Source organism: Phoxinus phoxinus (assembly GCF_949152265.1).
Source record: "Phoxinus phoxinus genome assembly, chromosome: 2".
Lineage (NCBI taxonomy): Eukaryota > Metazoa > Chordata > Actinopteri > Cypriniformes > Leuciscidae > Phoxinus > Phoxinus phoxinus.
Window position 1 is genome coordinate 54,306,060 of NC_136877.1, and position 27,149 is coordinate 54,333,208.

Here is a 27,149-nt window from a genome sequence, read left to right on the forward strand (position 1 = left end):
ACTGTACAACTGACTATTTAAACAGAGCAGTGTAATTTTTATATGTAAGGTTGACTATCTTATTATTATATTTTATTAAGGCTATAATGAACATGCTGCGATGTCAAGATTGCAATGCTGGAATGCTGTGTGTGTGTGTGTGTGTGTGTGTGTGTGTGTGTGTGTGTGTGTGTGTGTGTGTGTGTGTGTGTGTGTGTGTGTGTGTGTGTGTGTGTGTGTGTGTGTGTGTGTGTGTGAGGCTCGATCGAACAATGGAGACATAAAAACATACTCCGTCATTTTGTTCATACAGACCATCATTCAAAATGCAAAGTGTTTCCTTATATTTGTGTACACTCGCAATGAAACACAACATTGTGCTTTTGTTAAACTATAAACTCTTGTCAAACTGTAACCTACAACTGTCACCCAACCAAAATCACACACACACACACACACACACACACACACAGAATGGCAGAGAGACAGAGAGAGACACAATCCACATTCAAACCACAATATCTGACTTTCTGTTGGTCGGAGCTAATGACTGTAAATTAGAAAGTTGTTCGGCTTGATAAGATCACGCTGAGTTTTGTAACTGTAAGTAAAACTATAACTAAGTTATAACACACTTTATGCATCCTTTTTTAATCATACATTTGTTTCCTCGCCACGGCCAAACCGTTCGAGATATCAAAAATCCGTCCGCAATTTAGCATCCTCCTTGTCTTGACTTCATGCACACCGAGTTTCGTGGTCATCGGATGAATTCTCTAGGAGAAGTGTTTCAAATGCCAGAACATGCGTTTCCATACAACCCATAATAGCCGACTTCCTGTGGGACTGGCGTAAAACTTAGAGCACGAAAGTTGTTCGGCCCGATGAGATCTATAAGTGTACCGAGTTTCATATTATTTCATGCAAGCGTGTTTGATTTATGGACCAAGTTTTCGGACCCCGTTCCAGGGGGCGCTGTCGAGCCCCCCTGCCACGCCCGGGTACCAGCTTCAGTCCGGCTCTAATGGCCGCGGGTTCTGACCCGTGTGCAAAGTTTCAAGAGTTTTTAAGCACGTTAAGGCCCCCAAAAGTGCCCAAAAGGTAGTAAAATAATAATAATAATCCTAAGAAAAACAATAGGGCCTTCGCCTTTTCAAGGCTTGGGCCCTAAAAAGAAACAAAAAATAAGTAAATTCTTAAAAAGTCATAGTGCCCTAAATTTGATTAATTTTAATATTTTAACAGATGATTGTTAAATTATATAAGTTTCATGGTTTCAATTAATTAGACATGCTTTTCGATTACTAAAATTTAATTTAACCATTAAAATGGGAGTCCAAAAACATCAAAACAGAAAACAGAAAAATTTAAATGAAAAAAAAAAAATGAATTTGGATAAATAAATAAATCATAGGGCCCTACACCAGCTTTAGGTGCATTACCAGCACATTGTGCTCCGGACGTGGACATCACGTACCAATCTCAATCCTTGGGCTGACCCGTGAGAAATGTGCTGAATGGAAAGATGCACACACTCTCGACATCTGGTTTTGTTAGGGTTTTATATAGTTATGTGTTTTTTCTTGTCTTTTTCCCCCCCAAATTGGTTTGGAACAGTTTGTGAATAAACAATTGAACTGATAAATAATGCCTGTCTATCTGTCTGACTTCCCAGGGAGAGCTTCAGTGTAGAGAAGATGAGTTAAACCCAACACTGCAGAGCGAAAGTGTGTTTTAACACTCGTATCACACATATATACATAAATACATCAATATGAACGCTTACACACTGACACAAACAGAGAGTTAGACAGAACTACACTAACCACACAGTTCTTGACATCTCCAAGCATCTCACAATAATATTAAACGGTTGACTAGAACAATCAATTAAAATAACGCCATAATGCCAACCGTTGTCTTAGATCCTAGTCTGCGTCACCCATCACACACACACACACACACACACACACACACACACACACACACACACACGCACGCACACACACACACGCACGCACGCACACACACGCACGCACGCACACACACACGCACGCACGCACGCACGCACGCACGCACGCACGCACGCACGCACGCACGCACACACAGTTTCTCTAATGAACCTCACTTAGCTGCCGTCTGAAAGCAAACCTGTTCATTATCAGAGGATTTCTGCAACAGTAAACGTGCGATAAACAGAGACTCGTGAACGGACTAATGACAGCCTGTAAATTGTTTAGTTTTCTTTCGCATGTAAACAACATTGTTTCACGGTTTGCAGTAAATGTGATTATGGTGAGAGATGTTAATAAAAATGATAAATCTAACTGAAGCTTCACACCTAAACAAAGCAGTTTCACACACACTTGTCATGTTGGCGAACCCTCCTGAGATGCAGCGACAGACTCGCGTGTGGATCTCGACAGGTAAAGAATCTCTCTACCAGAGTGCCTTGCTTCTATTGTACTTTGTTTTAAAAAAATAACAGCACTCAGAAAACAAAAGCGCTTCTCGACACACCATTCATCGTGAGCTCGGCTCTCCGGCTGCGGCGGTCATTACCAGACGTCAGTGCTGAGAGTTACAGCAAACACAACGTCACTGGAGAACGATCGCAGTCACATCTCCATCAAACTCACGGCCGGCACACAGCAGTTTCCTCTCAGTGCACTTCATCTGCAAAGAGCTTTCACTAAACATGTGTTCATAGAAACGACACTGAGGGAAAGATCTGCGTGGATGTGAAGAAATGAAGACATGCACTGAAGCTCTCCAGTAAAGCTCAGTTGAGTTCTCTGAGGGGAAAGAGAGGAAGGTTCAGTCCCCCTGCAATCAGAATCCAACATTCTTGTTTTGTAATGTATTGTTGTGTGTTTATTCTAATTGATTTATAGGTGCACATCATTGTTGTTTTAAATGGGGAGTGTGTTAGAGGAGGCCACGCCTCTGTGGGCGTGTGTTAGAGGAGGCCACGCCTCTGTGGGAGTGTGTTAGAGGAGGCCACGCCTCTGTGGGAGTGTGTTAGAGGACGCCACGCCTCTTTGGGAGTGTGTTAGAGGAGGCCACGCCTCTTTGGGAGTGTGTTAGAGGAGGCCACACCTCTGTGGGAGTGTCTTAGAGGACGCCACGTCTCTGTGGGAGTGTGTTAGAGGAGGCCATGCCTCTGTGGGAGTGTGTTAGAGGACGCCACGCCTCTGTGGGAGTGTGTTAGAGGACGCCACGCCTCTGTGGGAGTGTGTTAGAGGAGGCCACGCCTCTGTGGGAGTGTGTTAGAGGACGCCACGTCTCTGTGGGAGTGTGTTAGAGGACGCCACGCCTCTGTGGGAGTGTGTTAGAGGAGGCCACGCCTCTGTGGGAGTGTGTTAGAGGACGCCACGTCTCTGTGGGAGTGTGTTAGAGGACGCCACGCCTCTGTGGGAGTGTGTTAGAGGACGCCACGCCTCTTTGGGAGTGTGTTAGAGGAGGCCACGCCTCTGTGGGAGTGTGTTAGAGGAGGCCACACCTCTGTGGGAGTGTCTTAGAGGACGCCACGTCTCTGTGGGAGTGTGTTAGAGGACGCCACGCCTCTGTGGGAGTGTCTTAGAGGACGCCACGCCTCTGTGGGAGTGTGTTAGAGGACGCCACGCCTCTGTGGGAGTTTGTTAGAGGAGGCCACGTCTCTGTGGGAGTGTGTTAGAGGAGGCCACGCCTCTGTGGGAGTGTGTTAGAGGAGGCCACACCTCTGTGGGAGTGTCTTAGAGGACGCCACGTCTCTGTGGGAGTGTGTTAGAGGAGGCCACGCCTCTGTGGGAGTGTGTTAGAGGACGCCACGCCTCTGTGGGAGTGTGTTAGAGGAGGCCACGTCTCTGTGGGAGTGTGTTAAAGGAGGCCACGTCTCTGTGGGAGTGTGTTAGAGGAGGCCACGTCTCTGTGGGAGTGTGTTAGAGGAGGCCACACCTAGGGCTGTGACGGTTGGCATGACAACCGCGCCACCGCGGTGGTGGAGTTGCCACCGCGGTGGTGGAGGATGACCGGCGGTAGTGTGACGTCACATATTTTTTTATGTTCAGACGCATTTCCGTTACATCGAAATTCAAGTTGAAGTTCAACCATGGATCTTGTTGGAAAACCAAATGTTACATCGCCGATCTGGGAATTTTTTGGATTCGTGCCGAACGAGAAAGGCGAACCAAGCAATTTAGATGAAGCCATTTGTAGGCTTTGTGGGAAAACAACAAGTGTTAAAAAGGCAAACACCTCGAATCTCCAGAGCCATCTCCGGTCATGTCACCCAGCCGCGTATACTAAACTCATGTCGTCTGAACGCAAACGCCCAGCTAGTCAGAGTATCGCAGAGGCCTTCTCAAAAATGGCCAAATACAAGAGAGAAAGCGATAAATGGAAGACATTAACTAGAAATGTGGCAACATTTTTGGTAGTTGAGAACGCGCCGCTCCGCACAGTAGAGAAACCTGCTTTCCGAGAAATGCTTCAGTCGTTTGATAAACAGTACGAACTTCCGAGCAAAAAATACTTTTCAAACACTGTCATTCCTCAATTATACAACGAAACCAAAGAGAAAATAATTGCAGAACTACACGACCTTGATTTCTTTTCTGCCACTACTGACATGTGGTCCAGCGTGAATATGACTCCCTTTATGAGCCTGACTGTACATTTCATCAATAAAAATTGGGAGTTGAAGAGCAGGTGCTTGCAGACTGCGTTTACACCAGAAAGTCATACGGCGGAAAACTTGGGAGAATCTCTCCGCAGCGCATTCAAAGAGTGGGGGTTAAATGAAAAAAATCTTGCATGCATCACGACAGATAACGGGGCCAATATCGTGGCTGCTGTTAGGAAACTAGAATGGCCATGGCTGAATTGTTTCGGCCACAATCTTAACCTAGCAGTCACAAACTCAATGTCAGCCGAGAAGGAGAGGACATCCAGGGCCATGGGGTTGTGCCGAAATATGGTGACTGCATTCGCGCACAGCTGGCCACGAAAGAAGAAACTTCGTGAAGAGCAAGAGGCCTTAAACCTTCCAACGCACAGTTTAATACTGGTGAGTTGCAATAATTAAATAGTTATTATTTCTTGTTATATTAAGGTTAGGATAGCATATATATATATATATATATATTATAGCCTATATAACGGCGCCATCACCGATTTTGTTCTTATTTTAAATTATTTTACATTTTTAACTGTTTATACGCAAGCAAAAAAAAAAAAAAATGTAGCCTAAATGATACATAATTTTTATGGTCACAAAAATACTTGTCCCACATTTTTTTTTCTTTGGTTTTGTTAACGTCAATTATTAAGTAAAATGTATTTTCTGTCGGCCTATTTATTTTATTCGTTTTATGATAATTGATGTAAAATTAAACCTCTGAAAAAATATAGAAAACAATTGTGGTAGGGCGTATTTTTAATTTTTTAGGGGTCACATTCAACGTAATTTAGGCTAACATTCGGATTTTGTCATTAAAAAGCGTCGATTGTGTGTAAGGGAACTTTACCGAAATGACATCTAAGAACAATTTATACCCTATAATAATTTTGTATTCTCTTGTTCGCTATGCCAACAGGATTGTCCCACACGATGGGGAAGCAAACAAAAAATGATAGAGCGAGTATTGGAGCAAGCCCACGCAATTAAAAGAGCGCTGGATGACCGAAAGCATCAACACCTGAACCTGACATGGCAGGACATTGCAGTGCTTGAGTCGATAAACGCAGCACTTAAACCAGTTGCAGAATTTACCGATGTTTTATCGAACGAGAAGGTTGTTACTGCGTCATCGGTTAGACCTGTGCTGAGACTGCTGACCAACGATCTCCTCGACCCTTCGCCAGAAGACAGCGAGTTAACAAAAAACCTCAAAGCAAAGATGATCACTGTCTTGGAGGAGAAATACAAAGATTTAGAAGGGCAAAAAATGCTATCAAAAGCAACTACGTTGGATCCTCGATACAGGAATCATTTTGAAGAGGAAGATATTGGAGACGAACTCGTCGAAGAAATAATGCACGTTACAAAAGATCAACCAGAAAACATTCAAACTGAGGAGTCACTGGATGCAGGGGAAGGAAGCAGCGCAGCACCTGCTTTAAAGAAAATGAATCTCGCACAGCTACTCTGCAAAAGAAAAGCGAAGGTCACAATTCTTCCAAAGAGAGCGCGTGCCGGTGAGGAGTTAACGCGCTATTTGCAAGAAGAGACAATCGATACCAGCGATGACCCACTTGCTTGGTGGCGGAACAATGAGGCAAGATACCCTCTCCTGGCCACGGTTGCAAAAAAATATCTGTGCATTTGCGCTACAAGTTCACCGTCTGAACGCGTGTTCAGTGCTGCTGGAAACATCGTAACCCCTATGAGGTCTTCGCTTAAACCGGACAAGGTCAACATGTTAGTTTTTCTGGCAAAGAATTTAAAATCAGAATAGAAAACCAAGGTGGACTTAACCTTTAATAGTTAGTAGCCTATACGCGTTTTTTTCCAAGCATCTGATATTGTTGCTAGTATTGTTTTTAGTTGTTCTTCTTAGCTGTATTGCCTACTGATTAGTAAAGTTCTTTAAAGTTTATTATGTAAAGGTTGCAGCCTTAGCCTACAGCATGTGACTTGGACCTGTTACAATTTGTGAAGTTCTTCAATGCTTAACGTTTAAGTAGGCTATTATTATACTAGCAGTACAATTTATTATTTAAAAGGCTTATTTAAGTAGCCTAGATAGGCTGTATTGTGTTTTTTTCATTGACGGAAGTTCTAAAATAAACATCCACGTTTGTACGGGTGATTCAACATCATTTCATTGTTTTTGTAATTTCTTAAATTTTACATAAAATGTAAATTAACTAAGTGGCAGTGAAATATGTGCCAGGGTCGATATTTAAAGTAATTAAAATAACTCGCGGAAATGATTAAAGTTAAGTATATAAAGTCACGGGGCTGGTTACAGCTGCGCGCATCTTCCGCGCGCATCTTCAATTTTAACAAGTAAACTAAAGGAATCCGACTGATAGGAGCATGCAGAGATCCTCCACTCAATCCTGCTGGATAGTTCAGTCTGGGAGAAACACTGTGCCGATTATCTCACTAGTTCTCGCAATTAATTCCCATAATGTCACTCCTCTAACATTTAAAAAGTAGCACTTTGATCATCTTGCTAAATAATGCATAACAACAACACTTGATTTCTACATTCTGCCATGATGGTGTCTGCAATGCAAAGCATTCATGTAGTCTCAACTCAAATTGATTAAGGAAACTGGATGAACAATTCATGTGTCAGATTAATTTAGCAAACTGAACAAGCTGCGAAATATGATCAAGCTACTTTATTGAAACATGTTCCTTAAAAATTAAAACAACAAGTTAAGCCAAAGAATAATCATGTCAAGTCAATTAAAAACATGAATCATGCTGTGGGATGTTTGCGACCGCACCGTAACTCTATAAGTGACGTGAGCAACACGATCAAATCATGAATCGCAATATGTGTTTGACAATTAATGGTCGAAATATCCTGTTTGCGACCGGCCACGTGTTAAACCAGCGAGTGTGTGTGTGTGTGTGTGTGTGCGTGTGTGTGTGCGTGTGTGTGTGCGTGTGTGTGTGCGTGTGTGTGCTTCACTCATTAACTTTAATCATCTGTACATTTAACTCAGACTGAACAGCAGCAAACTCTCTCTCTCTCTCTCTCTGTGTGTGTGTGTGTGTCTCTCTCTCTCTGTGTCTGTAATGGGTTTTCTGTTCCTCCTCGTTTAATTTGCAAAATAAATGTACTTTCCTATCGTTGCGTGTCTGCTGTGCTCTGGAGGACAGTATTAAACCGCAGAATTAAACACAAAGCAAATAATAAAGTGAAACACAGACAAGAGAAAAGAGACGAGGCGAGTTTCGGATTCAGTCATTACAGAGGTTTAATGGAGGGAGCGAATGAAACGAGTGCGAGCTGAAGGCTTTTCAAACTCAAACGCCATTAAAGTCTCCAGCGCTGCTTTCAAATGCAAATCTGTACAAAGCACCGAAAACACGAGAGAAGACCTGTGTGTCAGATGTGTTTACAATCACCTAAACGAACACGCGCTGATTAAACGCTCAAGAGTCCGACTGAAGTTTAACATATGACCCCTCGCGCTCACCGTACACTGCAGAGAGAGGGGGGAGGGGGGGGGGAGACAGAGAGAGAGAGAGATTGTATGTGTGTGTTATCAGACTCCTTGCCTTGCCTGTGTGTGTGTGTGTGTGTGTGTGTGTGTGTGTGTGCGTGTGTGTGTGTGTGTGTGTGTGTGTGTGTTATCAGACTCGGGTTAGGCTTGCCTTGCCTTTGAGTGTGTGTGTGTGTGTGTGTGTGTGTGTGTGTGTGTGTGTGTGTCAGTGTGTGTGTGTGTGTCTCCTGCTGTCGCCCCTGCTCTCTGCTGCGGGTCGTAATGAATATGACCCCTCGCGCTCACCGTACACACTGCAGAGAGAGAGGGGGGGGGGGGTGTGTGTGTGTTATCTGACTCCTTGCCTTGCCTGTGTGTGTGTGTGTTATCAGACTCGGGTTAGGCTTGCCTTGTCTGTGAGTGTGTGTGTATGTGTGTGTGTGTGTGTGTGTGTGTGTGTGTGATCAGACTCGAGTTAGGCTTGCCTTGCCTTTGAGTGTGAGTGTGAGTGTGTGTGTGTGTGTGTGTGTGTGTGTGAGTGTGAGTGTGTGTGTGTGTGTGTGTGTGTGTGTGTGTGTGTGTGTCTCCTGCTGTCGCTCCTGCTCTCTGCTGCGGGTCGTAATGAATGTCCTCCGTCAGAGAGCAGATGTTGAGCTGCTGGTGTTTGTCTTTATCTGAACACACCTGACGAGAGCAGGGCTTCGGTGCGCAGCGGGAGCCGTATTTACACACACACACACACACACACACACGACGAGAGCAGGGCTTCGTTACGCAGCAGGAGCCGTATTTACCTCGCACTTATCAATCCCTGCAGATTCAATCGCCTCCGTCTGCACTTCTGCTGCAGTCTTTATGATACACACACACGCGCACACACACACACACACACACGCACACACACACACGCACACGCAGTAACCCGACCCCTAAACCTACCCATCACTCACACACACATCTCACAGCGTCTCAGAGTCTCAGAGAGTCTCACAGCGTCTCAGAGTCTCAGAGCGTCTCACAACGTCTCACAGAGTCGCACAGAGTCTCACAGCGTCTCACAGAGTCTCACAGCGTCTCACAGAGTCTCACAGCGTCTCACAGCGTCTCACAGCGTCTCACAGAGTCTCACAGAGTCTCACAGAGTCTCACAGCGTCTCACAGAGTCTCACAGCGTCTCACAGAGTCTCACAGCGTCTCACAGAGTCTCACAGAGTCTCACAGAGTCTCACAGAGTCTCACAGCGTCTCAGAGAGTCGCACAGAGTCTCACAGAGTCTCACAGCGTCTCACAGAGTCTCACAGCGTCTCACAGCGTCTCAGAGTCTCACAGCGTCTCACAGCGTCTCAGAGTCTCACAGCGTCTCACAGCGTCTCAGAGTCTCACAGCGTCTCACAGCGTCTCAGAGTCTCACAGTCTCACAGCGTCTCACAGAGTCTCACAGCGTCTCACAGCGTCTCACAGCGTCTCAGCGAGTCGCACAGAGTCTCACAGCGTCTCACAGAGTCTCACAGCATCTCACAGAGTCTCACAGTGTCTCAGAGCGTCTCACAGAGTCTCACAGCGTCTCACAGAGTCTCACAGAGTCTCACAGAGTCTCACAGTCTCACAGTGTCTCACAGTGTCTCAGTGTCTCACAGCATCTCACAGAGTCTCACAGCGTCTCACAGAGTCTCACAGCATCTCAGAGTCTCACAGCATCTCAGAGTCTCACAGCGTCTCACAGCGTCTCACAGAGTCTCACAGCATCTCTCAGAGTCTCACAGAGTTTCAGAGTCTCACAGCATCTCTCAGAGTCTCACAGCATCTCTCAGAGTCTCACAGCGTCTCACAGCGTCTCACAGAGTCTCACAGAGTCTCACAGCATCTCAGAGTCTCACAGCATCTCAGAGTCTCACAGCATCTCTCAGAGTCTCACAGCGTCTCACAGAGTCTCACAGCATCTCACAGAGTCTCACAGCGTCTCACAGAGTCTCACAGCATCTCAGAGTCTCACAGCATCTCAGAGTCTCACAGCGTCTCACAGCGTCTCACAGAGTCTCACAGCATCTCTCAGAGTCTCACAGAGTCTCAGAGTCTCACAGCGTCTCACAGAGTCTCACAGCGTCTCACAGAGTCTCACAGAGTCTCACAGCATCTCAGAGTCTCACAGCATCTCTCAGAGTCTCACAGAGTCTCAGAGTCTCACAGCATCTCTCAGAGTCTCACAGCGTCTCACAGAGTCTCACAGCATCTCTCAGAGTCTCACAGCATCTCTCAGAGTCTCACAGCGTCTCACAGAGTCTCACAGAGTCTCACAGCATCTCAGAGTCTCACAGCATCTCAGAGTCTCACAGCGTCTCACAGAGTCTCACAGCATCTCAGAGTCTCACAGCATCTCTCAGAGTCTCACAGAGTCTCAGAGTCTCACAGCATCTCTCAGAGTCTCACAGCGTCTCACAGCGTCTCACAGAGTCTCACAGCATCTCTCAGAGTCTCACAGCGTCTCAGAGAGTCTCACAGAGTCTCACAGCGTCTCAGAGAGTCTCACAGCGTCTCAGAGAGTCTCACAGCGTCTCAGAGAGTCTCACAGCGTCTCAGAGAGTCTCACAGCGTCTCAGAGAGTCTCACAGCGTCTCAGAGAGTCTCACAGCGTCTCAGAGAGTCTCACAGCGTCTCAGAGCTCAAACACTGTGTGTAAATGAGGCACATATATCGACTTATTGAATAAGAACCTGACAATCGAACCATGAAGCCTATATATAATGTAGATCTAGAGACTGTTGCAAAAACAAATCATCTGTCAAAGCCGCACTAAACTAAATTAGCCACGATCCTCAGGGGAGATCCTGACAGGTGCATCTGAATCTAGACCCTTGTTACTCAAGGGAGGGGCTTATCATGCTAATTTGGCTCATTAATATGCTAATTTGATTTATTTCAGTGCATCTCCATCACAAACAGGTAAGTGGATAGATGCTATCAGTCATGATGCTGTATGTGTGTGTGTGTATAATAATCTCAGTGATGCATTACTGTCCTGAATCTCCTACACACTCTCTGTGAACCAGCGCTGTGTGTGTGTGTGTGTGTGTGTGTGTGTGTGTGTGTGTGTGTGTGTGTGTGTGTGTGTGTGTGTGTGTGTGTGTGTGTGTGTGTGTGTGTGTGTGTGTGTGTGTGTGCGTTCGCGTGTGTTCAGGCTCCAGATATCTTTCCAGCAACGGCTGAGCGCTGGTTATATTTATAATATTTACATGAGAGCCTAACGTTACACCTCACTCTGGTTTAGCTCGTCCTCATGTAGTGTTTAACACAGCCATCTGCCGGTAATTTACACCAGAGACATTTGCTCATAAACCCGCTCTAATCCAATCAGCACGAGCCACTGCACATCGCTCGTGTCGTTTAACTGATCGCTCTTAATGTGCACCCTTAAACTCTCGCCCTCCTGCTCCACGCAAATCTGATTTTACATCTGTAATTACAGAAAGAGGCCTGAGATCTCGCGTCTGACAGGCGGGAAGAGCCGCTTCGTTTCTGAGAGCAAAACACACATGAAGCTTCATAAAACACTCGTTCAGAGCACAGCGTTCCCAGTAACAAACTACAGTCATTCGTGCAGTGCTAGTGTCAGCAAACAGCAGTGGCGCCTCCAGAAATTTTTCATAGGGGTGGCCAGATGGGGCCACTTAAAATCTTGGGGTGGCACACCAAAACTATAAACCATAATTTCAGAATTGTATTCTACTGTTGTAGTAATTCCCATACGGAAATGTAATATATGACATATCCCTATATCGCTAGTGACGCCGTCATATATGTTAAATATAAGACAATATATTGCTATCACATATATACATATCTCTACATATATGTTGATATAGGTTTTTAACATATAAATTTGCCATATTAAATGAGTATATTGACATATATTAATATGATGTATATGATTATTATTTATATAATACTGTATGTTTTGACCATATATGTCACCGATATGTTTAATTTATATATGCCAAACTATTTACTATTTATTTCAAGTCTACAGATCAAGTCTACATATCCACATTTAATTTCAATTTCTATCTCATTTTCGAATCTTTTATAAATAAAATGTATTATTTATTATTATTTTACCTCTTCTTGACCAGCTCATAAAAACAAAACAAATACTACACAAATTCTATTTGAAAACTGATAATTATATATGTGACATGTATGTAAAAAAACACTAAATACATACCGGTACATCAAATATATGGGCTGGTTTTATATGTCAATTGTTCCATTTTCTAATTGGTTTTATATATGGGCATATATATGGGTATATATATTTTATATATGTGGATATATTTCATATACCTAGGCTATGTACATATATTACATTTCCGTATGGGTAAACCGGCCTGAAGAAAACTATCAGAAAGACTTAAGGAAACTCCTACTGATATACTTTGGTTTATTGTGTTATATTTAACGGACAGTGCATCACGTTGCATGAATTTCTTAAATGAAATAAACAGTTCACAAGCAGGTTAATAATACACACACTCCATTTCATCATTGCAAATAACACATATGACACGACTGACAAAACTAGGAACTAACAGACACATGAAGTAAACTTGTGTGTAGTTTATAAAGTCCAACCTTGCACTTGAAAACAATCTAAACTCTGTTATTATGACGCAGCTCTTATTGATGCGACTTCCCAGCAGCGAGAGATGTGACTCTGCTGGTGGTGACGTAACGTTAGCTCCGCCCGCAATATCACGCACACAAATGCGAGTGATGCAACAGCCAATGTCGAGTTTTCCCAATTAATGCATGAATTTAACAGCATTATTTTAACTCTGTTACACATATACATGCACCAGCTAACGACGTTAGCTAGGTAACTCTTGTCAAAACATGTCAAAGACGCATCAAAAAGCTGTTGTAACAATATACTGTAACCATTTGGCACTTAAAAAGCAAGTCACGACACATAATTCCCCGTCTTCTTTTACTAAAGAATATTTTTTACTTATTTACTTACCGGTAGTCTTCGTCTTCTTTCTTAACTTCTTTTAAAATTGTTGACCGACGGGCACGCGCTGAGCTGTTGCTGTCTGAGCGCGAAACAGCGGCATGTACGGAGGGGAGGGGGAGGGGCGGGCTACTGTGTGCGATCGAAAGTCTAGATCAGCTTGCCTGCCTGGCTGTGCATTAGGGATGAAATGCATAACTGATGCTACTAAAATTTATACTGGCCAGTGGGGTGGCCAGTGGGGTGGCCAGGAGTCGGCCACCCCCTGGTGGCGCCATTTTTTCAAACAGAACTGCAGAACAACACAATCATTCCTGAAGGGTCGCCGTCTGCCACTGCTCAGACAAACAGATACTAGTTCAACATCTAGTTCATTACAGTAATCAGACCTGAGGAATCATGTGCCTTTATTAGGGGACGCCAACAGAAGACATGTTCTTGAATTCAAGAAGAATGCAACAATTGAAAAGAATGGAACACAACGCAACAGAGTACAACAGAGACCAACAGCATAGAACAGAACGGAACAGAACGGAACAGAAACCAACAGAATAGAACAGAAAGAAACATAATAGAACAGAACGGAACGGAACATAATAGAACAGAATAGAACAGAATATAACAGAACGGAACAGAAACCAACAGAATATAACAGAACGGAACAGAAACTAACAGAAAGGAATAGAATAGAACAGAAATCAACAGAATAGAACAAATTAGAACAGAATAGAACAGAATGAGAGAGAATTTAACAGAATGCAACAGAACGGAAAAGAAAGGAACAAAAAGGAACAGAACGGAAAAGAAAGGAACAGAGTAGAACAGAATGTAACAGAGTAGAACACAACGCAACAGAATACAACAGAAACCAACATAATAGAACAGAAAGGAACAGAAAGGAACAGAAAGGAACATAATAGAACAAAAATCAACATAACAGAACAGAATGTAACAGAGTAGAACAGAATGAAAGAGAATATAACAGAATGAAACAGAATGCAACAGAACAGAACAGAAAGGAACATAATAGAACAGAAATCAACAGAATAGAACAAAATAGAATAGACCAGAATGAGAGAGAATGCAACAGAACGGAACAGAGTAGAACAGAAAGGAACAGAACGCAACAGAATGGGGGTTAAAATACTGGCTATTTTAAAGACGCAACTCTTCTGAGAGGGTTTACCTGCAATCTGACTGACAGCTGAAGATCTGCGACATTAATTGACACAACGCTGAACAATATCAAGATCAAAATAAGCGTTTTACACTAAGGTTAAATTCGTTAACATTAGTTAATTAGGTATCATGAACCAACACTGAACAACCATTTACAGCATTTACTAATCAAACTTGAAAATGTTGATTTTGATTTATAAATAAATAACAAATATTAAAATACAATAGTATGTGTAAACATGAGCCAAAATGAATAAATGCAATACAATCTGCTCATTATTAGTCCATGACACTGAATAAGCTTGAGTTACGCTGAGAGATGGTGAACCGCTGTGATTGGAGATGAGAGGTCACTAACACACACACACATCACAAGACGTGACGTAATGACACTATTTAGAACAACTATTCTATTAAAAGTGAAAATACACTCAATTATTCTCAATAATACTCTTTGTTCTGGACCTCTATGGACCTCTAGCTTGTCAGACACACACACATCTGACGCTGAGAGGGAACACTAGATCTACAGCGTCCTCAGCTGAAGATTTCCCAGAGAAATAAAGCTCTGAAACTCACACAGAATTCACACAGCGACTGCCGAGCCAGTTTAATGAGATTATTCCCGCTGTGTTATTCGACCGAATAACTCGGGTTTCTGCCCACAAGCCGCTTTACATTTTCTCAAACACATCGACACGGAGGGAAGGAAAACGCTTCTCAATATCCAAAAGGACAAATGCGTCCTGCGGTGCTGCATTGGTATTCTGCTCTCAGTTTCGCCCAGAGCCAAACCGTATCAGACTCTACGACCTCCGACTCAGGAGAGAGAGAATACTGAGAAACAAGTATCCAGCAAAGGGTCTGTATATATACACATCAAATATTACTTATATATATAGTAGAGTGCATAAGATTGCGTAACCTTTTTGTCTCTTAAAACATAAGATTATTTTTAAGTACTGCCCTTCAGAAACTACATGAGCTATTTACAAGCATATTTCCCACAAGACAACATAATTTTTCTCCTAGAGCACCGGTGAATGTGTGCAGCTTCTGTAATATCTGTGTATGAGTGCATGCAGGAGATTCTGGAAAACCTGGCAATTATGGTTTATATGAAGAAATTTGTGTAGTAACTGCTCAGGACAAACAGAGACCTGTGAAAACCTGTCATAGAACATAGACACAGGAATATACACACCACGAGGAGAGCAAAAGGATGAAGACTGTGACATAACCGTGTGTCAGATCAGTTATTATTGTGTCTGTGAAAGAGCTTCATGCAGGACTAAACACAAATAAACATTCATTTGTATGGCCACACTTCTTTTCTTAAATGATAAACATCTTGTAACATCTTATATTTAAACTAAAACCCTGCCAGAATACCTTCTATACATAAATATAAATCTATATTTGATTAGCATGTTGCGCTCACTACAGTTTTGATGATGCTTCTGGTCTGAAAGAGAGATGGAGAAAACCCATCCACTAAAACAGAAAAAGAGCCAGGATTCAGAAAGCCAACCAACGGAAGACAGAAAGAGAGTGAAAATGAACAAAGAACTGGCTGAGATAATAGGTGAAGAACAGATAAGATAAAGAGAAGGATAGAGAGAAACAGAAGACACGAGAGGAGAGTAAAAGCAATGGGTCTGGAGGAGAGAGTAACAGATGAGTGTAGACGAGTGCAAAATGGATCTCGCCCAAGAAATTGTGATTGCTTTCTGGAGCTGAAGACAGCGAGCGATTGGGAGAGAATTGAACGAAACTTGCTTTAGAAGAGAGCAAAATATAAGAAGCAGTGATTCGTCTAACTTAGAACAGCCTGAGTCCTCTAAAGGGCCGAACACAACATGACCACAAGCATCCATTCAGAACAGCAACTGCGAGAAACAGAAACTCTTCAGCCGCTCTTTCAAAGCGTTTGTCAAGGGTTCTGTCAGCACGACTATTACAACAGTCTGAACGCATCGGATCAATGCCATGCACAGAAGAATGAAGCACGTAAAACACACAGGCTCAATGCGAGTCTATGAACGGAGGCTTACCTTCTTTGCAGTATTTCCCCCGGAAGCGTGTGTGAGAGCAGTCGCAGTGGACCTCGCCGAACTGGACGGTGCAGTATCCTCCGTTGAGGCAGGGGTTCTGCTTGGTGCACAGATACTCCAGATCGTTATGAATGCCGTTGCTGTTGAGAAGAGAGGGAGGCATCTCGCCCACCTTCAGGTTGGAGATCAGACCCATGAAGGGAGGCTCGTATTTCACCGTGCTGGACGTGAGTGCGGACAGGCGTACGTCCGGGGGAATCCCCCCTACGAAGAGGTCGCTGACGACGGCCATTTCTTTGCGCTTGGAACGGACCTCCGCCACTTTGGTTTCCCCGTCCACCATCAGCATGGTTTCGCGGTAGTTTCGGGTGAGCAGGACCATGTGCCAGCGGTCGTCGTTGACGCGGGTCTCCATCTGCAGGCTGGCCGGCTCGGCGCAGTGGATGGCGAATCGGAGCTGAAGGTGTCCTTCGCCGATGAGCAGCTCCAGGAAGTCACAGTTCCCACCGTCGTCCAGGTACAGAACCAGAGCCTTGCTCACGTTGGTCTTCAGGCTGAAGCTGAGCTCCCCGATCGATCCTGCTTCCCAACGGGAGTAACGCGCCCACTGGCCGGGAGCGCCGCCGAACTCCAGGGCCCCTGCCGACAGAAAGAGTCCAGCTAACAGCAGCGGCCACAGGGGCCGGAGAGTGGACCAACACCGAGACTTCATTTCACCCGGCCGATGATACGAGCTCAGAAACCTCCTCCTCTGAGACAGCAGAGCTCCTCGTGAGTCTGAGAGAAGGGGAACGATGGGGAACACACGGCTCAATTCCCAACGCTGCAGGATCCCACAGGCAAACTGATCGCTTTCTTTCTTGCCCTGCTCCTCTTTATCCAGACTCGATCCGCTGTCTCTCCATTGGTCGGTGCATCAGGCTGGAGGAGGATGAGCAATAAATGGCTCCCAATTTAGGTTTTCTTTGACTCTTTCAATCCAAGAAGAGATTTCAAAGCAGAGATCTGGTGTCCAGTGGACCACGGGTGATGGTCATGGTCGAGTCTTTATCTGCGATTCATGTTCTTCCAAACGGCCTTATTCCCATGGCAGGAACGATCTACTGCCCTCCATATTCCAGCATTCTCCAGGCCTACAAGACAAAAGGGAACATTGATTAGCTCACAGCAAACACAGCCTTACTAAACCCAAGCAGACAGGGTCATGGGTTTGAGATCACCCTGCTGGCACGTATATTCACTGACAGTCCTTCATCTGAGCAGACACTGATATCCGAGGTTTGTGGTGTTTAGGATCTGCTCAGGTGTTTCTGTTCAGTGTAGAAATGCTACATGTTTAATCACACAAATGTTGCCATTAGATGGGCCAGTTTTAACCAGCCTTTAGAGACCAGCGAACACAACGCTCTGACTGAAAACTGTGAACATGGCAGTCATGTTTCAAGAAAACAGCACAATCACTCAGCCAGACATGTTGGGTGAGACGAATTCATTCTCGGTTCCAGACACTCTATCATCTCTCGTTACGCTGATGTATCTTAATGAAGATCTTTGCTGAACGCTGATGTTTATATTACAGCGCTCCTCTAATCTCATCTGAAACAAAATGGAGTCGCTGTCTGGAAAGCCTGATTGCTGCTCTTGACCCGCCGGCCTTCACAAAGACCTGCCCATTATTTCTGAAGAGAGAATTTAACTGCCCGCATGAAGCGCTCCCAATTAAACACTCGTCGCCTATCAGCCCTTATTTGGGGGAACTATTCCTTCAACTGCTTGTGATTCTCCTCATTTGTAAATCACTCTGGATAACAGCAACTGCAACACAAATAATCATAAAAGTGTACATGTTTAAGTCCTGCCTGTGAATTAGATTCCTCCCATTGCTTTAACCACACCCCCACACCCCCTCAGCCGACCTGATGTGCACAAACTGTAGGAGTTTCATAAGTGTTGTGTCATCCAACATCAGTCTAAAAGCCCCTCCCCCTCTTAAAGTTGGGATTGTTGAGTGCATGAAGTGTCCAACATTACACACTTCACTTTTCAGTTAATTAAGTGCATCATCCAGTTATTTAAAGTGTACTTTTTCTTTTTGGAATTTCCACTAATTACACTATTTATACTTGCAAAACTGCATGGAAATGGAAATGGGACGCACCTGCATAATTTTACACGAAATTCAGCTCAAATGTTTGCATGTCTAGTATAGGCTAAACATTCATTATAAATGCTGCAAAAGGCTATGCTAATATTGAGCGACCGCACTGAATCAATCCAGCCATGTTGAACGCCGAGCCATTTATTAAAGGGTCAGTGATTGTCAGATGATGATAATGAGTCTCTTCATGCATATGAATATATAATGTCCACTTCAGAAATGGCAAAGCACTTACTCAACTCAACCACGCGCCCCGTGGGTCACACTGCCGAGAGTGTGTGAGACAGCCGGTGATTGTTGAATAGGACGAGTGATAATGTTCAGGGAAGTTTGTGTGTGTGTGCGAAACTTAAAGGGATAGTTCACCCAACGATGTGAATTCTGTCAGTAATTACTCTCCCTCATGTTTTCAATATCAGAATTCACATTTTTGGGTGAACTATGATCTATCGGGTTAGGGTTGGCTCTGGTTCTGGAGTGGAGGTTTCTGAACTGGAGCGTCAGGTTCATCTGCACTTCTTCTCCCACAGGAAACACTCGTCACTGATTATAACAGTGTTGTGCTGACCTCTGACCCTTGCACTGAAAAACCACACAAGGAAAACAGACTGATTTTCTGGGTTCAGACGGTTTATATTGTTTTGCCCTATTTTCTTTTTACAATGTTTTAATTGAACACAGATGCTTTGGTAATAAGAATGTAAAAATATTTGTCAAGCCAAAACTATAACATAAAATTGAGATGAGAGTAAAGAATGAGAGAGATCTGCGTCATATAAAGCGGTGTTATGTATCATGACCGTGGTGTTTGTCAGTGACTCTCCGCTGTGTCCACCACTAAAGCCACATGAGGAACAGCTGTAATGTCACTTCATCAGCTTCATTTAAACATCAGCTCATTAAACGCATCTAGAACAGGCCATCGGACGCGGTCCACATAGTTAAAACTGACATTCATTTACACTGACACACTCCCCAGAGATGTGGACGCTGGAACAGAACTCAGTCGGACTGGTGGCTTCATGTCATTTCCAGTGTCACTGGATTGGACCGTTAATGAGCTCCATCACATTCACATTGTTAAAGTCTAATCAAAGATTTGAGGTAAAATGCTTCCGTACATCATGAGACTGTTCCTGTCCACTTCCAGAAATAGTTCTGGACAAGAATAAGATGCAAAGTGAAGCCGACTCACGCCAATCCTCAAATCTCCTGTTCTGATGTTAAAGCACACACTTTTCTCTAGTTCCACCCGAGTCTGTGAAAAGGAAAGAAAGGCAATTCAAAAGCAAAGCGTCTGCAGTAAATGACTCTGTATGACTAACTTCACTAAAGTGTTGCCTCTCGCACACCAAGAGCCTCAGATCTGCAGTTATTAGAGTCTGGACCGGCTGAGATCCACTGATCGGATGAGAGAGATGAAGAAGTGTTGAGACGAGGAGGAGTTTACTCTACCCATCAGGAGGAGTAAACACTCATCAACCCAATGACATTTGCAGATTAATTAATAAAGTAAATACAGAAAACCCCTCAAATAAGGAAGATTCAAAGACATTGAATTAACTGTGTTACACTGTCAATAGATCGTTCCCATCACTGATCTTCAGGTCGCAGCGATGCATCAGGGGTTAGAGGTCATTCACACACACACACACACACAGACACACTCCCGCTAAACGCATGTGTTACTGTGAAACTGAGACTTCATCACCTGCTGCTCGTCACTAATGCTGACAGCTGTCAGTCACTTACAGACGGAGAACTAGCCGTCTGAGCGTGTGTTCCTGTTCTCTGAATAAACTCTCTGAGAATGAGTGTGAATGTGTCCTCCATACACGTCCCTCATCCACAGATGATCCACATGGCCAAGCTAATACTGAGACATGGAGAGATGGGGTCAGTTGTTACGAGGGCTGGGCGATAAAACAACAATGATTATTATCGCAATACAAATTTCATAGATACAACGTTAACAAGATGTTCTATAAATGTTCGATATAATGTTTATGAAACAGCGCTACTCATTTGAGCCGCGCGTCACACGGACCATCTATCCGCTCAGATCGGCCTTCAAACGGCGGCTGATCGTCTCGGTCACATGACCACTGCGGCTGATCGTCTGGTCACATGACCACTGAACAGCGCTCAGATCCAGCGAGAACTCAGCCAACAACACCAACGACTCAATGATTAACTAGTTAGTTTAGTTAACTAGTATTTAAACTAGTTCAAAGCCAGATGAAACTGTGCTGACAAACACTGTGCAACGATAGAAGGCTTTTCAATTACAAATCACCATCATTTACCCTGCATTTACCGTAGTAGCCTAACACGAACCTGTATTTACCGTAGTAGCCTAACACGAACCTGCATTTACTGTAGTAGCCTAACACGAACCTGCATTTACTGTATAGCCTAACACAAACCTGCATTTACTGTAGTAGCCTAACACGAACCTGCATTTACCGTAGTAGCCTAACACAAACCTGCATTTACTGTAGTAGCCTAACACGAACCTGCATTAACTGTAGTAGCCTAACACGAACCTGCATTTACTGTAGTAGCCTAACACGAACCTGCATTAACTGTAGTAGCCTAACACGAACCTGCATTTACCGTAGTAGCCTAACACAAACCTGCATTTACTGTAGTAGCCTAACACGAACCTGCATTTACCGTAGTAGCCTAACACAAACCTGCATTTACTGTAGTAGCCTAACACGAACCTGCATTTACTGTAGTAGCCTAACACAAACCTGCATTTACCGTAGTAGCCTAACACGAACCTGCATTTACTGTAGTAGCCTAACACGAACCTGCATTTACTGTAGTAGCCTAACGAACCTGCATTTACTGTAGTAGCCTAACACGAACCTGCATTTACCGTGGTAGCCTAACACGAACCTGCATTTACCGTAGTAGCCTAACACAAACCTGCATTTACCGTAGTAGCCTAACACGAACCTGCATTTACTGTAGTAGCCTAACACGAACCTGCATTTACCGTAGTAGCCTAACACGAACCTGCATTTACCGTAGTAGCCTAACACGAACCTGCATTTACTGTAGTAGCCTAACACGAACCTGCATTTACCGTAGTAGCCTAACACGAACCTGCATTTACCGTAGTAGCCTAACACGAACCTGCATTTACTGTAGTAGCCTAACACAAACCTGCATTTAACGTAGTAGCCTAACACGAACCTGCATTTACTGTAGTAGCCTAACACGAACCTGCATTTACCGTAGTAGCCTAACACGAACCTGCATTTACCGTAGTAGCCTAACACGAACCTGCATTTACCGTAGTAGCCTAACACGAACCTGCATTTACTGTAGTAGCCTAACACGAACCTGCATTTACTGTAGTAGCCTAACACAAACCTGCATTTACCGTAGTAGCCTAACACGAACCTGCATTTACTGTAGTAGCCTAACACAAACCTGCATTTACCGTAGTAGCCTAACACGAACCTGCATTTACCGTAGTAGCCTAACACAAACCTGCATTAACTGTAGTAGCCTAACACGAACCTGCATTTACTGTAGTAGCCTAACACAAACCTGCATTAACTGTAGTAGCCTAACACGAACCTGCATTTACTGTAGTAGCCTAACACAAACCTGCATTTACTGTAGTAGCCTAACACAAACCTGCATTTACCGTAGTAGCCTAACACGAACCTGCATTTACCGTAGTAGCCTAACACGAACCTGTATTTACTGTAGTAGCCTAACACGAACCTGCATTTACTGTAGTAGCCTAACACAAACCTGCATTTACTGTAGTAGCCTAACACAAACCTGCATTTACCGTAGTACCCTAACACAAACCTGCATTTACTGTAGTAGCCTAACGAACCTGCATTTACTGTAGTAGCCTAACACAAACCTGCATTTACCGTAGTAGCCTAACACGAACCTGCATTTACCGTAGTAGCCTAACACGAACCTGCATTTACCGTAGTAGCCTAACACGAACCTGCATTTACTGTAGTAGCCTAACACGAACCTGCATTTACTGTAGTAGCCTAACACGAACCTGCATTTACCGTAGTAGCCTAACACGAACCTGCATTTACTGTAGTAGCCTAACACGAACCTGCATTTACTGTAGTAGCCTAACACGAACCTGCATTTACTGTAGTAGCCTAACACGAACCTGCATTTACTGTAGTAGCCTAACACGAACCTGCATTTACTGTAGTAGCCTAACACGAACCTGCATTTACCGTAGTAGCCTAACACGAACCTGCATTTACTGTAGTAGCCTAACACGAACCTGCATTTACTGTAGTAGCCTAACACAAACCTGCATTTACTGTAGTAGCCTGACACAAACCTGCATTTACCGTAGTACCCTAACACGAAGCATGGTATTGTGGCAGATATATGGGATATTATTAAATTATTAATGTAGACATGTACTAAAGATATGTATTTTGTTCAAGAAAAATTACTAGAAAAGTGTAAAGAGTTCACAAAGCGTTATGGTCTGACCATAACCAGTAGTTTAAACCCACAATAAACAGTCTGATTTCTAAAAATTTATCGTAATAATTATCGAGATCAACCGATATGAAAAATGTTATTGTGAATATTTTTGGGCTATATTGCCCAGCCCTGATAATCTGTATCCCAGTAACAATACGAAAATGGCATTAAGACAAAAACGACATCATTTCAACTTGTCTCATATTTGATGAAGTTTGCCTCATTGATTCTGTTTATTACTGTAAAGCTGCTCTGAAACCATTTGTACTGAATAAAGCGCTATAGAAATAGAGCTGACTTGACTTAGATCGATGGGCTTTAATATAAGGACAGCCTGAGTCATTGTCCGCTCTAGCTGCGCACATCTTTAAAAACGACACAAAGACAACCAAAGGTAATGTAGGAAATATCAAAGTTTTGCAGTCAGTAATTCACTCAGCTTCCTCTTCAAATGCAAACAGACACTATAAACCCTGAGCTCCAGCACACGCATCACTTCCTGTCAGAGGAACGGCATGAAGGTCATGAAGGCGCACACACACACACACACACACTGCGCAGATAAGACTCTCCCCGGTGTATCTCTCATCACACAGCGCTGATAACACACTCTAGGGCACTACACAGGGGACGAGGGCACGAGCTGGACCTTCAGCACTGACACGGAGCTGCTCATAAACACTGATCTCAGGTCAGCGCTTCCTAAACACTGATCTCAGGACAGCGCTTCATAAACACTGATCTCAGGTCAGCGCTTCATAAACACTGATCTCAGGTCAGCGCTTCCTAAAAACTGATCTCAGGACAGCGCTTCATAAACACTGATCTCAGGTCAGCGCTTCATAAACACTGATCTCAGGTCAGCGCTTCATAAACACTGATCTCAGGTCAGCGCTTCATAAACACTGATCTCAGGACAGCGCTTCATAAACACTGATCTCAGGTCAGCGCTTCATAAACACTGATCTCAGGACAGCGCTTCATAAACGCTGATCTCAGGTCAGCGCTTCATAAACGCTGATCTCAGGTCAACGCTTCATAAACACTGATCTCAGGTCAGCGCTTCATAAACACTGATCTCAGGACAGCGCTTCATAAACACTGATCTCAGGTCAGCGCTTCATAAACACTGATCTCAGGACAGCGCTTCATAAACACTGATCTCAGATCAGCGCTTCATAAACACTGATCTCAGGTCAGCGCTTCATAAACACTGATCTCAGGTCAGCGCTTCATAAACACTGATCTCAGGTCAGCGCTTCATAAACACTGATCTCAGGACAGCGCTTCATAAACACTGATCTCAGGTCAGCGCTTCATAAACACTGATCTCAGGACAGCGCTTCATAAACGCTGATCTCAGGTCAGCGCTTCATAAACGCTGATCTCAGGTCAACGCTTCATAAACACTGATCTCAGGTCAGCGCTTCATAAACACTGATCTCAGGACAGCGCTTCATAAACACTGATCTCAGGTCAGCGCTTCATAAACACTGATCTCAGGACAGCGCTTCATAAACACTGATCTCAGGTCAGCGCTTCATAAACACTGATCTCAGGACAGCGCTTCATAAACACTGATCTCAGGACAGCGCTTCCTAAACACTGATCTCAGGTCAGCGCTTCATAAACACTGATCTCAGGTCAGCGCTTCATAAACACTGATCTCAGGTCAACGCTTCATAAACACTGATCTCAGGTCAACGCTTCATAAACACTGATCTCAGGTCAACGCTTCATAAACACTGATCTCAGGACAGCGCTTCATAAACACTGATCTCAGTTCAGCGCTTCATAAACACTGATCTCAGGACAGCGCTTCCTAAACACTGATCTCAGGTCAGCGCTTCATAAACACTGATCTCAGGACAGCGCTTCCTAAACACTGATCTCAGGTCAGCGCTTCCTAAACACTGATCTCAGGTCAGCGCTTCATAAACACTGATCTCAGGACAGCGCTTCCTAAACACTGATCTCAGCTCAGCGCTTCATAAACACTGATCTCAGGACAGCGCTTCCTAAACACTGATCTCAGGTCAGCGCTTCATAAACACTGATCTCAGGACAGCGCTTCATAAACACTGATCTCAGGTCAGCGCTTCATAAACACTGATCTCAGGACAGCGCTTCCTAAACACTGATCTCAGGTCAGCACTTCATAAACACTGATCTCAGGTCAGCGCTTCATAAACACTGATCTCAGGACAGCGCTTCCTAAACACTGATCTCAGGACAGCGCTTCCTAAACACTGATCTCAGGACAGCGCTTCATAAACACTGATCTCAGGTCAGCGCTTCATAAACACTGATCTCAGGACAGCGCTTCATAAACACTGATCTCAGGTCAGCGCTTCATAAACACTGATCTCAGGACAGCGCTTTATAAACTCTGATCTCAGGACAGCGCTTCCTAAACACTGATCTCAGGTCAGCGCTTCATAAACACTGATCTCAGGTCAGCGCTTCATAAACACTGATCTCAGGTCAGCGCTTCATAAACACTGATCTCAGGTCAGCGCTTCATAAACACTGATCTCAGGACAGCGCTTCATAAACACTGATCTCAGGTCAGCGCTTCATAAACACTGATCTCAGGTCAGCACTTCCTAAACACTGATCTCAGGACAGCGCTTCATAAACTCTGATCTCAGGACAGCGCTTCCTAAACACTGATCTCAGGTCAGCGCTTCATAAACACTGATCTCAGGTCAGCGCTTCATAAACTCTGATCTCAGGACAGCACTTCCTAAACACTGATCTCAGGTCAGCGCTTCATAAACACTGATCTCAGGTCAGCGCTTCATAAACACTGATCTCAGGTCAGCGCTTCATAAACACTGATCTCAGGTCAACGCTTCATAAACACTGATCTCAGGTCAGCGCTTCATAAACACTGATCTTATGTCAGCGCTTCATAAACACTGATCTCAGGTCAGCGCTTCATTAACACTGATCTCAGGTCAGCGCTTCATAAACACTGATCTCAGGACAGCGCTTCATAAACACTGATCTCAGGACACCACTTCATAAACACTGATCTCAGGACACCACTTCCTAAACACTGATCTCAGGACAGCGCTTCATAAAGGACAGCGCTTCCTAAACACTGATCTCAGGACAGCGCTTCATAAACACTGATCTCAGGTCAGCGCTTCATAAACACTGATCTCAGGTCAGCGCTTCATAAACACTGATCTCAGTTCAGCGCTTCATAAACACTGATCTCAGGTCAGCGCTTCATAAACACTGATCTCAGAACAGCGCTTCATAAACACTAATCTCAGGACAGCGCTTCATAAACACTGATCTCAGGTCAGCGCTTCATAAACACTGATCTCAGGACAGCGCTTCCTAAACACTGATCTCAGGTCAGCGCTTCATAAACACTGATCTCAGGTCAGCGCTTCATAAACACTGATCTCAGGACAGCGCTTCCTAAACACTGATCTCAGGTCAACGCTTCATAAACACTGATCTCAGGACAGCGCTTCATAAACACTGATCTCATGTCAGCGCTTCATAAACACTGATCTCAGGTCAGCGCTTCATAAACACTGATCTCAGGTCAGCGCTTCATAAACACTGATCTCAGGTCAGCGCTTCATAAACACTGATCTCAGGTCAGCGCTTCATAAACACTGATCTCAGGACACCACTTCATAAACACTGATCTCAGGACAGCGCTTCATAAACACTGATCTCAGGACACCACTTCATAAACACTGATCTCAGGACACCACTTCATAAACACTGATCTCAGGTCAGCGCTTCATAAACACTGATCTCAGGTCAGCGCTCCATAAACACTGATCTCAGGTCAACGCTTCATAAACACTGATCTCAGGACAGCGCTTCATAAACACTGATCTCAGGACAGCGCTTCATAAACACTGATCTCAGGACAGCGCTTCATAAACACTGATCTCAGGTCAGCGCTTCATAAACACTGATCTCAGGTCAGCGCTTCATAAACACTGATCTCAGGACAGCGCTTCATAAACACTGATCTTAGGACACCGCTTCATAAACACTGATCTCAGGTCAATGCTTCATAAACACTGATCTCAGGTCAGCGCTTCATAAACACTGATCTCAGGACAGCGCTTCATAAACACTGATCTCAGGACAGCGCTTC

General features: G+C 44.2%; 2 protein-coding genes across 3 annotated transcripts in view; one reads left to right on the top strand and one right to left on the bottom strand.

Annotated features, from left to right (window-relative positions):
• The window catches only part of LOC306993620 (neurexin-2-like), a 98,615-nt gene that overhangs the window by 20,787 nt on the left and 50,679 nt on the right, over nt 1–27,149 (bottom strand). For both annotated transcript variants that reach the window (XM_079603517.1, XM_079603518.1), the window contains exon 2: nt 16,363–17,495. In XM_079603517.1, coding sequence (XP_079459643.1) covers nt 16,363–17,074 — 712 coding nt within the window. In that variant the 5' untranslated portion in view covers nt 17,075–17,495. The remainder of the gene's footprint in view (nt 1–16,362; nt 17,496–27,149) is intronic.
• Nucleotides 3,929–10,805, top strand: LOC306994473 (E3 SUMO-protein ligase ZBED1-like; the record flags this gene model as incomplete). Its single annotated transcript, XM_079604987.1, has 3 exons — nt 3,929–5,026; nt 5,556–6,371; nt 9,156–10,805. Exons 1-3 carry the CDS (start codon nt 4,070–4,072, stop codon nt 10,803–10,805), a joined length of 3,423 nt encoding a protein of 1,140 aa, XP_079461113.1. The 5' UTR covers nt 3,929–4,069.